The 19,095-nt window shown below is 61.8% G+C and overlaps 2 protein-coding genes and 1 long non-coding RNA gene across 5 annotated transcripts in view; 2 read left to right on the top strand and 1 right to left on the bottom strand.

The window, feature by feature from the left end:
• Nucleotides 1-535: 535 nt before the first annotated feature.
• On the top strand, nucleotides 536-7,426 carry LOC120506291 (zinc finger protein 771-like). The gene is made up of 3 exons (XM_039717678.1): nucleotides 536-569; nucleotides 4,862-4,933; nucleotides 5,010-7,426. The coding sequence occupies exons 2-3, from the start codon at nucleotides 4,870-4,872 to the stop codon at nucleotides 6,578-6,580; spliced, it is 1,635 nt and encodes a 544-aa protein (XP_039573612.1). The 5' UTR covers nucleotides 536-569; nucleotides 4,862-4,869; the 3' UTR covers nucleotides 6,581-7,426.
• A 2,860-nt stretch (nucleotides 7,427-10,286) lies between these two features.
• LOC120506289 lies at nucleotides 10,287-11,326 on the top strand. 3 transcript variants are annotated; one of them, XR_005628481.1, is made up of 3 exons: nucleotides 10,287-10,536; nucleotides 10,773-11,133; nucleotides 11,209-11,326. It is a non-coding gene; the product is annotated as an uncharacterized LOC120506289 (long non-coding RNA). The 3 variants fall into 3 exon arrangements; XR_005628480.1 differs by having other exon boundaries at nucleotides 10,287-10,563; nucleotides 10,800-11,133; XR_005628479.1 differs by having other exon boundaries at nucleotides 10,287-10,661; nucleotides 10,871-11,133.
• Nucleotides 11,327-13,472: 2,146 nt separating this feature from the next.
• LOC120506288 (soluble scavenger receptor cysteine-rich domain-containing protein SSC5D-like) overlaps nucleotides 13,473-19,095 on the bottom strand; it is a gene marked incomplete at its 5' end in the record, with an annotated part of 10,024 nt that continues 4,401 nt past the window's right edge. The window contains 7 exons of the mRNA XM_039717677.1: nucleotides 13,473-13,528; nucleotides 13,970-14,323; nucleotides 15,205-15,400; nucleotides 15,984-16,142; nucleotides 16,308-16,322; nucleotides 16,482-16,538; nucleotides 16,668-16,780. Coding sequence (XP_039573611.1) covers nucleotides 13,473-13,528; nucleotides 13,970-14,323; nucleotides 15,205-15,400; nucleotides 15,984-16,142; nucleotides 16,308-16,322; nucleotides 16,482-16,538; nucleotides 16,668-16,780 — 950 coding nt within the window. The remainder of the gene's footprint in view (nucleotides 13,529-13,969; nucleotides 14,324-15,204; nucleotides 15,401-15,983; nucleotides 16,143-16,307; nucleotides 16,323-16,481; nucleotides 16,539-16,667; nucleotides 16,781-19,095) is intronic.

Here is a 19,095-nt window from a genome sequence, read left to right as displayed (position 1 = left end):
AAATCCCCGAATTTTGGGATTAAATCCCCGATTTTGGGGTTAAATCCCCGATTTTGAGGTTAAATCCCCGAATTTTCGGATTACACCCCCGATTTTGAGGGTTCAATCCCGGATTTTTTGGGTTTAAATCCCCGAATTTTGGGATTAAATCCCCGATTTTGGGGTTAAATCCACGATTTTTGGGGTTAAATCCCGGATTTGGGGCTGAATTCCCCGATGTTTGGGGTTAAATCCCCGATTTTGGGGTTAAATCCCCGATTTTTGGGATTAAATCCCTGATTTTGGGCTGAATCCCCCGATTTTTGGGGTTAAATCCCCGATTTTGAGGTTAAATCCCCGAATTTTCGGATTACATCCCCGATTTTTGGGGTTCAATCCCGCTTAAAATTCCCCTTTCACAGCTCCTCCGAACCCATCCCAGTCCATCCCAGTCCCTCCCAGTCCCTCCCAGTCCCTCCCAGTCCCTCCCAGTCCCTCCCAGTTCCCGCTCAGGCCCCGCCCATTCCGGCGATGACGTCATCGCGCGCGAGCGCGGCCGGAAGTGGCTCCGGGGGCGGCGGCGGCGCCCGGTGAGAACTGGGATGGACTGGGAGGGACTGGGAGAGACTGGGATGGACTGGGATGGACTGGGATGGACTGGGAGGGACTGGGATGGACTGGGATGGACTGGGATGGACTGGGAGGGACTGGGAGGGACTGGGAGGGACTGGGGTGGGACTGAACTGGGATTTACTGGGATAAACTGGGATTTACTGGGGGAGTTCCCAGGGGTTCCCCAGTCCCAGCTCGGGCGGTTCCCGAGGGGATCCCAAATCCCGAATCCCGAATTTTGGGGGTCCCAAACCCATCCCAGAGCTCCCCGAGGGAATTCCCCGATCCCAGCCCCAAATCCCAGCCCGGGGGATCCCAAATCCGATCCCAGGGAATTCCCGAATCCCAAATTCCCCCTCAGGGGATCCCACATCCCCAGGTTCCAACTCGGAGGATCCCAAGTCCCAAATTCCCCTTCAGGGAATTCCCAAATCCCAGCTCGGAGGATCCCAAATCCCATCCCAAGGAATTCCCAAACCCTGAACCCATCCTGGGAATTCCCAAATTCCCAAATCCTCTCCCAGAGATCTGTGGGAGGATCCCAAACCCGAGAGGATCCCGAGGGATCCCAAATTCCAGACCAGGGAATTCCCAAATCCCAAATTCCACCTTGGAGGATCCCAAATCCCATCCTGGGAATTCCCAAATCCCAAATCCAGAGATCCTTGAGGGGATCCCAAACCCGTCCCGAGGGATCCCAAATCCCATCCTGAGGGATCCCAAATCCCAACCCAGGGAATTCCCAAATCCCAAATTCCCCCTCAGGGGGGGAGTTCCCAAATTCCAAACCCCAAATGCCTGACCTTGGGGATCCCAAATCCCCAAATCCCATCCTGAGGAATTCCCAAACCCCAAACCCATCCTGAGGGGTCCCAAATCCCAGACCCAACCCAGGGAATTCCCAATCCCAAATTCCAGCCCAGGGGATCCCAAATCCCAACCCAAGGAATTCCCAAATCCCAAACCCAGAGATCCTTGAGGGAATCCTGAACCCATCCTGGGGGATCCCAAATCCCAAATCCCATCCTGAGGAATTCCCAAACCCCAAACCCATCCTGAGGGATCCCAAATCCCTTCCTGGGGGATCCCAAATCCCCAGATCCCAACCCAGGGAATTCCCAATCCCAAATTTCTCCTCAGGGGATCCCAAATCCCATCCTGAGGAATTCCCAACCCCCAAATTCCACCTTGGAGGATCCCAAATCCCAAATTCCTGCCCAGGGAATTCCCAAATCCCCAAATCCCTTCCCGGGTAATCCCAAATCCCCAATCCCAGAGATCCCTGGGAGGATCCCAAATTCCAGCCCAGGGAATTCCCAAACCCAGCTCTGGAGATTCCCAAAGCGATTCCCAAATTCACCTCAGGGAATTCCCAAAGGGAACCCCAAATCCTGCTTGGGATTCCCAAGGGGATCCCAAAATCCATCCCAAGGAATTCCTGAGGGGATCCCAAATCCATTCCAGGATCCCCCAAATCCACCTTGGGGCATTCCCGGGATTCCCCAAATCCATCCCAAGGAATTTCCCAGGGGATCCCAAACCCATCCCAGGGGGGATCCCCAAAACCCAAATTCCACCTTGGAGGATCCCAAATCCCATCCTGGGAATTCCCAAATCCCAAATCCAGAGATCCTTGAGGGGATCCCAAACCCGTCCCGAGGGATCCCAAATCCCAACCCAGGGAATTCCCAAATCCCAAATTCCCCCTCAGGGGGGGAGTTCCCAAATTCCAAACCCCAAATGCCTGACCTTGGGGATCCCAAATCCCCAAATCCCATCCTAAGGAATTCCCAAACCCCAAACCCATCCTGAGGGGTCCCAAATCCCAGACCCAACCCAGGGAATTCCCAATCCCAAATTCCAGCCCAGGGGATCCCAAATCCCAACCCAAGGAATTCCCAAATCCCAAACCCAGAGATCCTTGAGGGAATCCTGAACCCATCCTGGGGGATCCCAAATCCCAAATCCCATCCTAAGGAATTCCCAAACCCCAAACCCATCCTGAGGGATCCCAAATCCCTTCCTGGGGGATCCCAAATCCCCAGATCCCAACCCAGGGAATTCCCAATCCCAAATTTCTCCTCAGGGGATCCCAAATCCCATCCTGAGGAATTCCCAACCCCCAAATTCCACCTTGGAGGATCCCAAATCCCGAATTCCTGCCCAGGGAATTCCCAAATCCCCAAATCCCTTCCCGGGTAATCCCAAATCCCCAATCCCAGAGATCCCTGGGAGGATCCCAAATTCCAGCCCAGGGAATTCCCAGACCCATCCTGGGGGATCCCAAATCCCAGACCCGACCCAGGGAGTTCCCAAATCCCATCCCAGGAATTCCCAAAGGGAACCCCAAATCCTGCTTGGGATTCCCAAGGGGATCCCAAAATCCATCCCAAGGAATTCCTGAGGGGATCCCAAATCCATTCCAGGATCCCCCAAATCCACCTTGGGGCATTCCCGGGATTCCCCAAATCCATCCCAAGGAATTTCCCAGGGGATCCCAAACCCATTCCAGGGGGGATCCCCAAAATCCATCCCATAGAATTCCCAAAGGGAACCCCAAATCCTGCTTGGGATTCCCAAAGGGATCCCCCAAGTTCACTTTAGGGCATTCCCAAGCGATCCCAAATCCATTCCAGGATCCCCAAATCCACCTTGGGGCGTTCCCGGGATTCCCCAAATCCATCCCAGGGAATTCCCAAAGGGCTCCCAAATCCATCCCAGGGAATTCCCAAAGGGATCCCAAATCCATCCCAGGGGGGATCCCCAAAATCCGTCCCATAGAATTCCCAAAGGAAACCCCAAATCCTCCTTGGGATTCCCAAAGGGATCCCCAAATTCATCCCAAGGAGTTCCCAAAGGGATCCCAAATCCAACTCAGGAGATTCCCAAAGCCATTCCCAAATTCACCTCAAGGAATTCCCAAAGGGATCCCGAATCCATCCCAGGGGGGATCCCCAAAATCCGTCCCATAGAATTCCCAAAGGAAACCCCAAATCCTCCTTGGGATTCCCAAAGGGATCCCCAAATTCATCCCAAGGAGTTCCCAACGGGATCCCAAATCCAACTCAGGAGATTCCCAAAGCCATTCCCAAATTCACCTCAAGGAATTCCCAAAGGGATCCCCAAATTCAGCTCAAGGGATCCCCAAATCCCGCCCCAGGGAATTCCCAAAGGGATCCCAAATCCAACTCAGGAGATTCCCAAAGCCATTCCCAAATTCACCTCAAGGAATTCCCAAAGGGATCCCCAAATTCAGCTCAAGGGATCCCCAAATCCCGCCCCAGGGAATTCCCAAAGGGATCCCAAATCCAACTCAGGAGATTCCCAAAGCCATTCCCAAATTCACCTCAAGGAATTCCCAAAGGGATCCCCAAATTCAGCTCAAGGGATCCCCAAATCCCGCCCCAGGGAATTCCCAAAGGGATCCCAAATCCAACTCAGGAGATTCCCAAAGCCATTCCCAAATCCCGCTCAGGGAAATCCCAAAGGGATCCCAAATCCATCCCAAGGAGTTCCCAAGGGGATCCCCAAATCCATCCCAGGGAATTCCCAAAGTGGATCCCAAATCCAACTCAGGAGATTCCCAAAGCCATTCCCAAATCCCGCTCAGGGAAATCCCAAAGGGATCCCAAATCCATCCCAAAGAATTCCCAAAGGGATTCCCCAAATCCACCCCAGGGAATTCCCAAAGGGATCCCAAATCCAGCTCAGGAGATTCCCAAAGCCATTCCCAAATTCACCTCAGGGAATTCCCAAAGTGTTCCCCCAAATCCATCCCAGGGAATTCCCGAGTGGACCCCCAAATCCTGCTTGGGATTCCCAAAGGGATCCCCAAATCCATCCCAGGCAATTCCCAAAGGGATCCCCAAATTTAACTCAGGAGATTCCTGAGGGAATCCCAAATCCATCCCAGGGGGATCCCAAAAATCTGTCCCACAGAATTCCCAACGGGATCCCCAAATCCACCTTGGGGCGTTCCCGGGATTCCCCAAATCCGTCCCAGGGAATTCCCGAGGGGATCCCAAACCCATCCCAGGGGGAATCCCCAATTTGGGGTCACCAAACCCCGGGGGATCCCCAAATCCATCTCGGGGCATTCCCAAGGGAATTCCCAACTCCTCACCTGTCTCACCTGTCCCTCACCTGTCTCACCTGTCTCTCACCTGTCTCTCACCTGTCTCACCTGTGCCTCACCTGTCTCTCACCTGTCCCTCACGTGTGCTCACCTGTCTCACCTGTCTCTCACCTGTCCCCATCCCCTCTTTTCCAGGTGCGGCCATGGAGGGCCACTCCCCCTTTGCCCAGGTGATCGCTCACCTGTCCGAGGAGGAGGAGCAGCCAGGTGAGGAGGAGGAAGCAGAGATACCATGCCAGGCTCAGGGAGAGCTGTTCCCAGCCCGAGGAGGAGGAGCAGCCAGGTGAGGAGGAGGAAGGGACAGGTGAGGAGGAGGAAGGGACAGGTGAGGAAGGAACAGGTGAAGAACCAGGTGAGGAGGAAGCTCCAGGTGAGGAAGACCCAGGTGATGAAGAAGATCCAGGTGAGGAAGAAGATCCAGGTGATGATGAAGAGCCAGCTGATGAAGATGCAGGTGATGAAGATCCAGGTGATGAAGATGCAGCTGAAGACCCAGGTGATGACGACGATGATGATGATGACGAAGAAGGCCCAGGTGACCAAGACCAGCACCACCAGCCAGGTGCGTCCCTCCAGGTGCGCCCCTCTCCGGGCGACCCCTCCCACCTGCGCCGGCCCCGCCTTTACCTGCGGCCACGCCCGCCCCCGGCCGAGCCCGGCCCCTCCCACCTGCAGCCGCCCTGGCCCCGCCCAGGTGCGCCGGGGCTCGCGGCCGCCTCACCTGAGCCAGGTGAGGCCACGCCGGGCTTCGTGCAGCTCATCGACGAGCGCGGCGTCTACTCCACCGCCAAGCTGGTGCTGGGCGGCCGCTCAGGTGCGCCAGGTGAGGGCGAGGAGGAGGAGCAAGCCCCGCCAGGTGATGAGGAGGATGATGAAGAAGAGCTGCCGGCTCACCTGGAGATCCGGCAGGTGATCGTGGCCGAGAAGCCCTTCCAGTGCCCCGTGTGCCACAAGGCCTTCAAGCGCACCTGGGAGCTGCTGAGCCACCAGGTGGTGCACACGGAGGCGCGGCCCTTCACCTGCCACCTGTGCCGCGCCACCTTCAAGCGCCACTCGGACTTCAAGAGCCACGCGCTGGTGCACACGGAGGAGCGGCCGCACCGCTGCGAGCTCTGCGGCAAGCGCTTCAAGCGCTCCTCCAACCTGCAGGAGCACCGCCGCATCCACAGCGGCGAGCGCCCCTTCGCCTGCCCCAGGTGCGCCAAGGGCTTCAAGACGCCCTACGAGCGCCAGCGCCACGCCCTCACCCACCTGGCGGCCGACAAGCCCTTCAGGTGCGGCGACTGCGGCAAGGATTTCCCGGCGGCCAACGCGCTGCTGCTGCACCGGCGGCACAGGTGCCAGGACAAGCCGCACACCTGCGGCGTCTGCGGCAAGCGCTTCACCTACGGCCACTCGCTGAAGGTGCACGAGCGCGTGCACACGGGCGACCGGCCCTTCAGGTGCGCGCTCTGCGGCAAGGCCTTCAAGCAGAGCAACGCGCTGGCCTCGCACGAGCGCGTGCACACGGGCGAGCGCCCCTTCGCCTGCCGCACCTGCGGCAAGGCCTTCAAGCAGTCCTCCTACCTGGCCATCCACCAGCGGGCGCACACGGGCGAGCGGCCCTACGGCTGCGAGGCGTGCGGCAAGGCCTTCGCCCGGCCCTCGCTGCTGCTGCAGCACCGGCGCGTGCACAGCCCGGCCCGGCCGCACCAGTGCAGCCACTGCCACAAGTTCTTCAAGGACCTGGCGTACCTGGCCGTGCACGAGAAGGTGCACACGGGGGAGACGCCCTACAAGTGCGGGGTGTGCGCCAAGGGCTTCGCGCACCCCTCCAACCTGCTGCAGCACCAGCGCGTGCACCGCGACACCTGAGCGCAGGTGTGGGGCCGGGGGTGCTCACCTGGACAGGTGAGCGCCCGGAAAAGGTGTGGCGGCGTCACCTGAGCCCCGTGGGTGAAGCCCCAGGTGAAAGGACTCGGTACCTGTGAGCCCGGACAGGTGTGGACCCAAAAATCTCCTGTGCACCCTGGAAAGGTGTGGCAGCAACACCTGGACTGCCACACCTGAGCCCCAGGTGAGGGCACTCCAGATCTGTGAGCCCGGCAGGTGTGGACCCCAAAATAGGGGTTTTGGACCCCAAAAACTGCAGCAGAAAGACCTGGACCGTGACACCTGAGCCCCAGGTGTGGGAACCCTGAATCTGCACCCCAGGACAGGTGTGAGCCTGGAACTGCACACCTGGACAGGTGAGCACCCGAAAAAGGTGTGGCACCTTCACCTGAGCCCCGTGGATGTAGCCCCAGGTGAAAAGACTCGGTACCTGTGAGCCCGGACAGGTGTGGACCCAAAAAAAGGATTTTGGACCCCAAAATCTGCAGCGGCAACACCTGGACTGCCACACCTGAGCCCCAGGTGAGGGGACTCGGTACCTGTGAGCCCAGCAGGTGTGGACCCCAAAAAAAGGGTTTTGGACCCCAAAAAGGTGCAGCAGCAACACCTGGACAGTGACACCTGAGCCCCAGGTGAGGGAAACCCAGAACTGCACCCCACGTCAGGTGTGGAACCCAAAAACTGCATCAGCAACACCTGGACAGCGACACCTGAGCCCCAGGTGAGGGAAACCCAGAACTGCACCCCAGGACAGGTGTGAGCCTGGAACTGCACACCTGGACAGGAGAGCACCCGAAAAAGGTGCGGCACCTTCACCTGAGCCCTGTGGATGAACAGTGACACCTGAGCCCCAGGTGAGGGACCCCTGGACAGGTGTGAACCCCGAAATCTGCAACACCTGGACAGTGAACCTGAATGACACCTGAGCCCCAGGTGAGGGGATCCTGGAACTGCACACCTGGACAGGTGTGGACCCAAAAACTGCAGCAGCAACACCTGGACAGGAACACCTGAGCTGCAGGTGAGGGGATCCCGGCCAGGTGTGAACCCTGAAATCTGCATCACCTGGACAGCATCACCTGAGCTACAGGTGAGGGACTGCTGGACAGGTGTGGACCCTGAAATCTGCATCACCTGGACTGCAATACCTGAGTGACACCTGAGCCCCAGGTGAGGGGATCCCTCACCGACAGCAGAGGAGGAACCCGAGGCACCCCCAGGGCTCACCTGCGGCCAGGTGTGAGCTCAGCACTGCGAGGCTCACCTGGGCGCTCACCTGGGCACTCACCTGAGCCCAGGGTGGCTCCTGTGGGTTTTGGGGAGCTCCAGGTGCACCTGGGACTGGGCAGGGCACACCTGGGTGGGGCAGGTAACACCTGGATGGGGCGGGGCCTTCCCAGGGCTTGGATTTTCCTTCTTGGACAATGGGAGAGGGACTCACCTGGGCACACCTGAGCTCACCTGGGCACACCTGAGCTAATCTGGGGAACACCTGGGGCACACCTGAGCTCACCTGGGCACACCTGAGAGCACCTGGGCACACCTGAGCTAATCTGGGGAACACCTGACCTCACCTGAGCTCCCCTGGGCACACCTGAGCTAATCTGGGCACACCTGAGCTCCACACCTGGGGGGTGGGAACACCTGAGATCCACACCTGGGAGGTGTTGGGGACACCTGAGATCCACACCTGACACACCTGGAGGGCTCAGAACACCCCAAAATTCACACCTGGGGGGGTGGGGACACCTGAGATCCACACCTGACACACCTGGGGGGCTCAGAACACCCCAAAATTCACACCTGGGGGGGTGGGGACCTCCCAAAACACACACCTGGCACACCTGGAGGCGGTTCGGAACACCTGAGATTCACACCTGGGGGGGTTGGGCACACCTGAGATCCACACCTGTCACACCTGGGGGGATGGGAACACCTGAGATTCACACCTGGAGGACACAGGATCCCCAGAAATTCACACCTGGGGTGTTGGGAAACACCTGAGATTCACACCTGGGGGGGTTGGGAATCCTAAAATTCACACCTGAGGGGGTGGGGAACACCTGAGAGGGCACACCTGAGCTCACCTGGGCACACCTGGGGCACACCTGAGCTCACCTGGGAAACACGTGGGGCACACACCTGGGCACACCTGGGCTCCCTTGGGCTCACCTGGCCACACCTGTCCCACCTTTCCGGGCGGCACCTGTAGCGCTGGGGGCGGGGCTCACCTGGATCGTTCATTAAAGGATCGTTAATTGATGACGTCATCGCCGGTCTCACCTGAGTCTCACCTGGAGCTTCAGGGGCGGAGTCACCGGGCAGGTGTGGGGGGGGAGCCCCAAAATTCACACCTTGGGGGGGTTGGGGACACCTGAGATTCACACCTGGAGGGCTCAGGACCCCCACATTCACACCTGTCACACCTGGGGGATGGGAACACCTGAGATCCACACCTGGGGGTTTGGGACTTCCCAAAATTCACACCTGGGGGTTTGGGACATCCTAAAACTCACACCTGTCACACCTGGGGGGTGGGAACACCTGAGATCCACACCTGGGAGGTGTTGGGGACACCTGAGATCCACACCTGACACACCTGGGGGGCTCAGAACACCCCAAAATTCACACCTGGGGGGGTGGGGACCTCCCAAAACACACACCTGGCACACCTGGAGGCGGTTCGGAACACCTGAGATTCACACCTGGGGGTTTGGGGTTCCCAAAATTCACACCTGGGGGGGTTGGGAATCCTAAAATTCACACCTGAGGGGGTGGGGAACACCTGAGATTCACACCTGGGGGCATCGGGATTCCCAAAATTCACACCTGGGGGTGTTGGGGACACCTGAGATCCTCACCTGACACACCTGGAGGGCTCAGAACACCCCAAAATTCACACCTGGGGGGTGGGAACACCTGAGATCCACACCTGTCACACCTGGCAGAACGGGGAACCCCAAACTTCACACCTGGAGGCTCCAGACGCCATTTTTAATTTATTCACCTGCCCAGGTGTGCGGGGACACCTGAGCCCCGCAGGGGCTGCCGGAGGGGGGAGGGGCCAGGTGAGAGTGGCCAGGTGAGAGCGGCCAGGTGAGAACGGCCAGGTGAGAACGGCCAGGTGAGGAGTTCAGGTGAGAATGGCCAGGTGAGAACGGCCAGGTGAGAGCGGGCAGGTGAGAACGGCCAGGTGAGAATGGCCAGGTGATGAATTCAGGTGAGAGCGGGCAGGTGAGGATGGCCAGGTGAGAACGGCCAGGTGAGAGCGGCCAGGTGAGAATGGCCAGGTGAGAATGGCCAGGTGAGAGTGGGCAGGTGAGAGCGGCCAGGTGAGAGCGGGCAGGTGAGAATGGCCAGGGGAGGATGGCCAGGGGAGAGCGGCCAGGTGAGAGCGGGCAGGTGAGAATGGCCAGGTGAGGATGGCCAGGTGAGAGCGGCCAGGTGAGAGCGGCCAGGTGAGGATGGCCAGGTGAGAGCGGCCAGGTGAGAGCGGCCAGGTGAAGTTCAGGTGAGAGGGGCCAGGTGAGAGTGACCAGGTGAGAGCGGGCAGGTGAGAGCAGCCAGGTGAGAGCGGCCAGGTGAAGTTCAGGTGAGAACGGCCAGGTAAGGAGTTCAGGTGAGGATTTCAGGTGAGAGTGGCCAGGTGATGAGGTTCAGGTGAGAGGTTCCAGGTGAGATTCCAGGTGAGAGCGGCCAGGTGAGAGCGGCCAGGTGAGGGTTTGCAGGTGACGTTCAGGTGAGGGATTCCAGGTGAGATTTGAGTGAGAGATTCCAGGTGAGAGGGGCCAGGTGAGCTTCAGGTGAGATATTCCAGGTAAGAAGTTCCAGGTGAAGATTCCAGGTGCGAGCAGCCAGGTGAGAGGTCCCAGGTGAGGATTCCAGGTGAGGTTCAGGTAAGAAGTTCCAGGTAAGGAGTTCCAGGTGAGGGATTCCAGGTGCGAGCGGCCAGGTGAGGATTCCAGGTGAGATTCGAAGATTTGAGTGAGAGAGGGGCCAGGTGAGAGGGGCCAGGTGAGGTTCAGGTGAGGTTCAGGTGAGGGATTCCAGGTGACGATTCCAGGTGAGGTTCAGGTAAGAAGTTCCAGGTGAGGATTCCAGGTGAGAGGTTCCAGGTGAGGGTTTGCAGGTGAGGTTCAGGTGAGGACTCCAGGTGAGATTCAAGGGATTCCAGGTGCGAGCGGCCAGGTGAGGATTCCAGGTGAGATTCGAGAGATTCCAGGTGAGAGGGGCCAGGTGAGGTTCAGGTGAGGTTCAGGTGAGGGATTCCAGGTGACGATTCCAGGTGAGGTTCAGGTAAGAAGTTCCAGGTGAGGATTCCAGGTGAGAGGTTCCAGGTGAGGGTTTGCAGGTGAGGTTCAGGTGAGGACTCCAGGTGAGATTCAAGAGATTCCAGGTGCGAGCGGCCAGGTGAGGATTCCAGGTGAGGATTCCAGGTGAGGGGCCTTGCAGGTGAGGCTCAGGTGAAGTTCAGGTGAGAGATTCCAGGTGAGATTGCACGTGAGAGCAGCCAGGTGAGAGGTTCCAGTCCCCAGGTGAGCCCCGCCAGGTGAGTTCCAGGTGAGTTCCAGTCGCCAGGTGAGCCCCGCCAGGTGAGTTCCAGTCCTCAGGTGAGCCCCGCCAGGTGAGTTCCAGGTGAGTTCCAGTCCCCAGGTGAGCCCCGCCAGGTGAGCCCCGCCAGGTGAGCTCAGGGGGCGTCGTCCATCAGCTGCAGCGCCTCGGCCCCGCCAGGTGAGTCCCTCCTGGGCAGGTAAATGGCGCCGGGGGCCCTCGGGGCGTCCAGGTGAGCTGGGGACACACCTGGCGTCACCTGGGCTCACCTGGGGCCGCCTGGGGGGCGGGGCGGGGGCGGGACTCACCTGGGACACACCTGGCCCGCAAGGTGAGCCAGAGCAGGGCCCCGCCCAGTGACGTCAGCAGCACCAGCAGCGCCACCAGGTACGCGCAGCTGGGGGGCGCACCTGGGGGCAGGTGAGGGGTGGGGGGGGCATCGCACCTGTCCTTACCTGTCCCTACCTGTCCTTACCTGCCACACCCTCTCACCTGTCCTTACCTGCCACAACCTCTCACCTGTCCCTACCTGTCCTTACCTGCCCCACCCTCTCACCTGTCCTTACCTGTCCCACCCCTCTCACCTGCCCCACCTTCACCTGTCCCAGCTCTTCCACACCTGTCCCACCTGTCTCACCTGTCCTGGTTTAACCTCTCACACCTGTCCCACCTTTCACACCTGTCCCACCTTTCACACCTGTCCCACCTGTCTCACCTGTCCCACCTTTCACACCTGTCCTTGCTCCTGTTTCTCACCTGTCCCACCTTTACCTGTCCCACCTTTACCTGTCTCACCTGTCCCACCTGTCTCACCTGTCCCAGCTTTACCTGTCCCACCTGTCCCACCTGTCTCACCTGTCCTGGTTTAACCTCTCACACCTGTCCCACCTTTACCTGTCCCACCTTTACCTGTCCCATCTGTCCCACCTGTCCCAGCTGTCCCAGCTGCTCTCACCTGTCCTGGTTTCTCTTCCTCACCTGTCCCGGCTCTTCCCCACACCTGTCCTCACCTGGAGCCCCTCCCCCACGCCTGGGACTCACCTGAGCCCCTCCCCCACACCTGGGGCTCACTTTTGGCTCCTCCCCCACACCTTTAGCCCCTCCCCCACACCTGAGCCCCTCCCCCACCCGGCAGCCCCCAGGTGAGGCCGCACACCTGCAGCCAGGTGCGGTTCAGCAGCACCTGCACCTGCCCCGCGCAGGGCCCGGCCCCGCCCCGCAGCCGCACCTGGGCGGGCTCCGCACCTGCGGGGGAGGGGCGGCGTCAGGCGCGGCCCGGGGCACCTGGGCAGGTGAGCACCTGAGAGCACCTGAGGGCACCTTGGGGCACCTGAGAGCACCTGGGAGCACCTGAGCACACCTGAGAGTGCCTGAGAGCACCTGAGTTACCTGGGCACACCTGAGCTGCCTTAGACTCTGGTGCTCACTTGAGCACACCTGAGCTACCTGAGCTCACCTGGGTGCACCTGGGCACACCTGAGCTATCTGAGCTCACCTGAGTTACCTGAGCACACCTGAACCCCTCCAAACCACACCTGAGCCCCTCAAGGACACACCTGTCCCAGGTGAGCTGCACACACGACCCCTCACCTGTTCAGGTGCTCACCTGCCCCCCCTCACTGTTCCCCAGGTGCTCACCTGTCCCCCCCCCCCCTCACCTGTCCCCTCACCTGCCCCCCCCGGTGCTCACCTGTCCCAGCCCTCACCTGTGCAGGTGCTCACTTGTGCCCTCACCTGTCCCAGGTGTTCACCTGTTCCCTCCCTCACCTGTCCCAGCCCTCACCTGTGCAGGTGCTCACTTGTGCCCTCACCTGTCCCAGGTGCTCACCTCTTCCGTCCCTCACCTGTGCAGGTGCTCACCTGTTCCCCTCAGGTGCTCACCTGAGCCCTCCCACCCCTCAGCTGTGCAGGTGCTCACCTGTCCCACCCCTCACCGGTCCCACCCAGGTGCTCACCTGTCCCTCAGGTGCTCACCTGTGCAGGTGCTCACCTGCCCCCTCACCTGTCCCCAGGTGCTCACCTGCAGGTGAGTCGAGACAGGTGAGACAGGTGAGGGATGGGTGAGACAGGTGAGACGGGAGGGGATGCACAGGTGAGTGAGTTACAGGTGAGTTACAGGTGAGGCAGGTGAGGGAATGGACAGGTGAGGGCGAGAGGGGCGGGGTTGTGGGAAAAGGACAGGTGAGACAGGTGAGTGAGGGGACAGGTGAGTTACAGGTGAGGGACAGGTGAGACAGGTGATGAATGGGCAGGTGAGGGCGCGGGGGGCGGGGCTGCGGGGAAACAGGTGAGACAGGGGAGGGACAGGTGATAAATGGACAGGTCATGAACGGACAGGTAAGGACAGGTGAGTTACAGGTGAGGGCGAGGGGGGCGGGGCTGCGGGAAAGGGACAGGTGAGTGAGTGAGGGGACAGGTGAGTGAGTTACAGGTGAGACAGGTGAGACAGGTGAGGGGATGGACAGGTGAGGGGATGGACAGGTGAGGGCACAGGGGAGGGGCGGCAGGGAGGACAGGTGAGACAGGTGAGGGGATGGACAGGTGAGGCACACCTGTCGGGGCTCACCTGCCCTCACCTGCGCACACCTGTCGGGGCTCACCTGCGCACTCCACCGCCGCGTCCTGGCCGTGGCCGCAGGTGTCCTGTCTCACCTGTCTCTCACCTGTCTCTCACCTGTCTCACCTGTCTCTCACCTGTCTCTCACCTGTCTCACCTGTCTCTCACCTGTCTCACCTGCCCCACCTGTCCCACCTGTCTCTCACCTGTCTCACCTGAGCTCACCTGTCCCACCTGTCTCACCTGTCCCACCCGTGCCTCACCTTCGCACGCGGCCCCGGCGTCCTCGGCGTGGTTGCAGGAGTGCTGCCCCCAGGTGTGCCCGGGGCACTCGGCCAGGTGAGCCTCGGTGCCGGCGCACCTGAGCCCGTCCAGCCAGATGGGCCCCGCCCCCTCCCCGAACTGCGCCGCCCCCGGCGCCCAGAGGGCGGGGCCGCAGCGCACCTGGCGGCAGGTGACGCGCGCGGCCGCCAGGTCCCAGGTGTCGTCGCACACCGTGCCCCACCTGCCCGCGTGGAACACCTCGACGCGCCCCGCGCACCTGTGCGGGCCCCCGGCCAGCCGCACCTGGCCCTCCCGGGGCTCACCTGGCGCAGGTGAGGGCGAGGGGGGCGGGGCTGCGGGGAACGGACAGGTGAGACAGGTGAGGGGATGCACAGGTGAGACAGGTGTGGGGATGGACAGGTGAGGGGATGGACAGGTGAGACAGGTGAGTGAGGTACAGGTGAGACAGGTGAGTTACAGGTGAGACAGGTGAGGGACAGGTGAGTCGAGACAGGTGAGACAGGTGAGGGATGGGTGAGACAGGTGAGACGGGAGGGGATGCACAGGTGAGTGAGTTACAGGTGAGTTACAGGTGAGGCAGGTGAGGGAATGGACAGGTGAGGGCGAGAGGGGCGGGGTTGTGGGAAAAGGACAGGTGAGACAGGTGAGTGAGGGGACAGGTGAGTGAGTTACAGGTGAGGGGATGGACAGGTGAGGGACAGGTGAGTGAGTTACAGGTGAGGGATACGTGGGACAGGTGAGGGTGAGGTGGGCGGGGCTGCAGGGAAACGGACAGGTGAGTGAGGGACAGGTGAGTTACAGGTGAGGGACAGGTGAGACAGGTGATGAATGGGCAGGTGAGGGCGAGGGGGGCGGGGCTGCGGGAAAGGGACAGGTGAGTGAGTGAGGGGACAGGTGAGGGACAGGTGAGGGTGAGGGGATGGACAGGTGAGGGGATGGACAGGTGAGGGGATGGACAGGTGAGGGCACAGGGGAGGGGCGGCAGGGAGGACAGGGGAGACAGGTGAACCTGCCCTCACCTGCGCGCACCTGTCGGGGCTCACCTGCCCTCACCTGCGCGCACCTGTCGGGGCTCACCTGCCCTCACCTGCGCGCACCTGTCGGGGCTCACCTGCCCTCACCTGCGCGCACCTGTCGGGGCTCACCTGCCCTCACCTGCGCGCACCTGTCGGGGCTCACCTGCCCTCACCTGCGCACACCTGTCGGGGCTCACCTGCGCACTCCACCGCCGCGTCCTGGCCGTGGCCGCAGGTGTTGCTGCCCCAGGGGGGGGCGGGGCACTGGCCCAGGTGCCGCTCGCTGCCCGCGCAGGTGAGCTCGCTCAGCCACACCTGGCCCGAGCCCCGCCCGAACCGCGCCCCGCCCGGCGCCGCCAGCGCCCGCCCGCAGCCCACCTGGCGGCACACCACCTGTGGGCAGGGAACACACCTGGGTCAGGTGAATGTGCACACCTGGGGCACAGGTGAGGGGGCAGGGACACCTGGGGCAGGTGTGGGACAGGGACACGTGAGGGGTCAGGATCACCTGGGGGCAGGTGAGGGGTCACCTGGGGGTACCTGGGCACAGGTGTGGGGTCAGGTGAGGGGGCAGAGGCACCTGGGGACACCTGGGGGTTACCTGAACACAGGTATGGGGTCAGGTAAGGGGTCATGGTCACCTGAGGTCACCTGGGCACAGGTGTGGGGCAGGTTTACCTGGGGGTTACCTGGGGGTTACCTGGGGCAGGAGTGGGGCAGGTGAGGGGTCAGGGTTACCTGGGCACAGGTGTGGGGTAGAGAGGGACAGGTGAGGTACAGGGCAGGTGTGGGACAGGTGGGCGGGGTCAGCATCACCTGGGGGTCACCTGGGACAGGTGTGGGGCCAGAATGGGACAGGGTCAGCTGTACCCAGCTGTACCCAGGTGTGCTCAGGTGTGCTCTTCCGTCCCCCCCACCCATCCCTTCCATCCCCCCATAATCCAGGTGTGCTCACCTGAGCTCACCTGTCTCTCACCTGTCCCACCCGTGCCTCACCTTCGCACGCGGCCCCGGCGTCCTCGGCGTGGTTGCAGGAGTGCTGCCCCCAGGTGTGCCCGGGGCACTCGGCCAGGTGAGCCTCGGTGCCGGCGCACCTGAGCCCGTCCAGCCAGATGGGCCCCGCCCCCTCCCCGAACTGCGCCGCCCCCGGCGCCCAGATAGGGGACAGGTGAGTGAGTTACAGGTGAGGGGATGGACAGGTGAGGGACAGGTGAGTGAGTTACAGGTGAGGGATACGTGGGACAGGTGAGGGTGAGGTGGGCGGGGCTGCAGGGAAACGGACAGGTGAGTGAACACACACCTGGCGGCACACCACCTGTGGGGAGCCAACACACCTGGGTGAGACACACACACCTGGGGCCGGTAACACACACACACCTGGGTGAGCCAGGGACACACCTGGGGCAGGTAACACACCTGGGGCAGGTAACACACCTGAGAGACCTTAAACACACCTGGGGCAGGTAACACACACCTGGGTGAGGTAAATATACACCTGGGGCAGGGAACACACCTGGGGCAGGTAACGCACCTGGGTGAGACACACACACACACCTGGGGCAGGTAACACACCTGGGACAGGTAGCACACCTGGGAGACCCCAACCCCCCCGCGGGAGCCCGGCGGCACACCTGAGCTCACCTGTCCCCCCCGTGCTCACCTGGGCGTCGCTCAGGTCCCAGCCGCGGTCGCAGACGGAGCCCCAGCGCCCCTCGTGCAGCACCTCCACCCTACCTGCGCACAGGTGCGGCCCGGCCGCCAGCCGCACCTCACCTGAGCTCCAGTTACCTGTGGGGACGGACAGGTGAGGCCCAGCGCCAGGTGAGGCTCACCTGGGCAGGTGAGACCTGCCTTATAGGAGCCCCCACCTCACCTGTGCGTGGCTCACCTGTGCACACACCTGTCCTCACCTGTGCACACCTGTCGGTGTCTCACCTGTCTGTGTCCCACTTGTCCCGCTCACCTGTCCCACCTGTCCCCTCACCTGTCCCACCTTTGTCTCACCTGCGCACACCTGTTGGTGCTCACCTGTCCAGTGTCACCTGTCCCCTCACGTGTCCCACCTATCGGTGTTTCACCGTGCACACCTGTCCTGCACACCTGTCCCCTCACCTGTCGGTGCTCACCTGCACACACCTGTCTGTGTCTCACCTGTCCCCTCACCTGTCTCACCTGTCCTGCACACCTGTTGGTGTCTCACTGTGCACACCTGTCTCACCTGTCTGGTCCCACCTGTCTCACCTGTCCGTGTCTCACCTGTCCAGTCTCACCTGTCCCCTCACCTGCATGCACCTGCCCGTGTCTCACCTGTCTGTGCTCACCTGTCCCACCTGCCCGTGCTCACCCGTCTCTGTCTCACCTGCGCACACCTGTCCAGTCTCACCTGTCCGTGCTCACCTGTGCCCCCTGTGTCTCACCTGTCCCACCTGTGTCTCACCTGTGCACACCTGTCCAGTCTCACCTGTCTGTGCTCACCTGTCCCACCTCTGTCTCACCTGTCCCGCATCCCCAGGGGTCCCCAGGTGTGCCCAGGTGCGTCATGGATATCCCCAGGTGTCCCCAGGTGTCCCCAGGTATTCTCAGGTGTGCCCAGGTGTGTGTTTGGTGTCCCCAGGTGTGCCCAGGTGTTCCAGGTGTCCCCAGGTGTGTCTGTGGATGTCTCCAGGTGCGTCCAGGTGTGTCCCCAGCTGTCCCCAGGTGAGCCCAGGTGTGCTCCCAAGTGTGTCCCCAGGTGTCCCCAGGTGTCCCCAGGTGTGTCAGGTGTCCCCAGGTGTTCCCCTCATCCCTCACCTGTCCCCTCCCCAGGTGTGTCCCCAGGTGTGTCTGTGGATATCCCCAGGTGTTTTAGATGTCTCCCCAGGTGTCCCCAGGTGTCCCCAGGTGCCCCCAGGTGCCCCCAGGTATCCCCAGGTGTCCCCAGGTGTTCCAGGTATCCCCAGGTGTCCCGAATTGTTCCAGGTGTGTCCCCAGGTATCCCCAGGTGTACCTGGGCACTCAGGGCTCACCTGGGCGTGCCAGGGCTCACCTGGGGGTGCCAGGGCTCACCTGGGGGTGTCAGGAACTCACCTGAGGGTTCCGGGGTCGCACCTGGGGGCACACCTGGAACACAGGGCAGGGACAGGTGAGCTCACCTGGGCACTCAGGGCTCACCTGGCCGTGCCAGGGGCTCACCTGGGTGTGCCAGGGCTCACCTGGGCACTCCAGGGGCTCACCTGGGCCATGGAACAGGGACAGCTGAGCTCACCTGGGCACTCAGGGCTCACCTGGGCACCCAGGGCTCACCTGGGCACCCAGGGGCTCACCTGGGCACTCCAGGAGCTCACCTGGGCACTCCAGGGCCTCACCTGGGCACTCAGGGCTCACCTGGGCACTCAGGGCTCACCTGGCTGTGCCAAGGACTCACCTGAGGGTTCCGGGGTCGCACCTGAGGGCGGCAGGGCCGCGCCTGGAACACGGAACGCGGCCAGGTGAGCTCACCTGGGCGGGGCCACGCCCACCGCAGCCAGGTGTGGGCGTGGCTCAGCAGCCCCAGCTCACCTGGGGACACCTGGGGCTCACCTGGGGGCGCCGGGGTCACACCTGGGTGAGGCAGGGACGCACCTGGACACGAAGGAAGGGCAGGTGAGCTCACCTGGGCACCCAGGGCTCACCTGGGCACTCAGGGCTCACCTGGGCACTCAGGGCTCACCTGGCGGTGTCAGGGCCTCACCTGAGGGTGCCGTGGTCACACCTGAGAGTGCCAGGGCCTCACCTGGGGGCGCTGGGGTCTCACCTGAAACACACGGGGGGAGCTGGGCAGGTGTGCTCACCTGGCCGGTGTGCCCAGGTGTGCCCAGGTGTGCTCAGGTGTGTCTGTGGATGTCCCCAGGTGTGCCCAGGTGTCCCCAGGTGTCCCCAGGTATTCCCCAGGTGTGCCCAGGTGTGTCTTTGGTGTCCCTAGGTGTGCCCAGGTGTGCCCAGGTGTGTCCCCAGGTATCCCCAGGGGTCCCCAGGTGTGCCCAGGTGCGTCATGGATATCCCCAGGTGTCCCCAGGTGTCCCCAGGTATTCTCAGGTGTGCCCAGGTGTGTCTTTGGCACCTGGGGTTAC

The sequence above is a fragment of the Passer montanus genome, unplaced genomic scaffold (assembly GCF_014805655.1).
Source record: "Passer montanus isolate IOZ18808 unplaced genomic scaffold, ASM1480565v1 scaffold381, whole genome shotgun sequence".
Lineage (NCBI taxonomy): Eukaryota > Metazoa > Chordata > Aves > Passeriformes > Passeridae > Passer > Passer montanus.
The sequence above is the reverse complement of the archived record's forward strand: the minus strand, read 5'-3'. Positions and strand labels throughout refer to the sequence as shown.

Excerpts from the sequence above, each read along its gene's own strand:
- LOC120506291 (XM_039717678.1), top strand. The coding sequence starts at position 4,870 with ATGGAGGGCCACTCCCCCTTTGCCCAGGTGATCGCTCACCTGTCCGAG. Across the intron at positions 4,934-5,009 it reads CGAGGAGGAGGAGCAGCCAG|GTGAGGAGGAGGAAGGGACA; the intron begins GTGAGGAGGAGG and ends AGGAGCAGCCAG.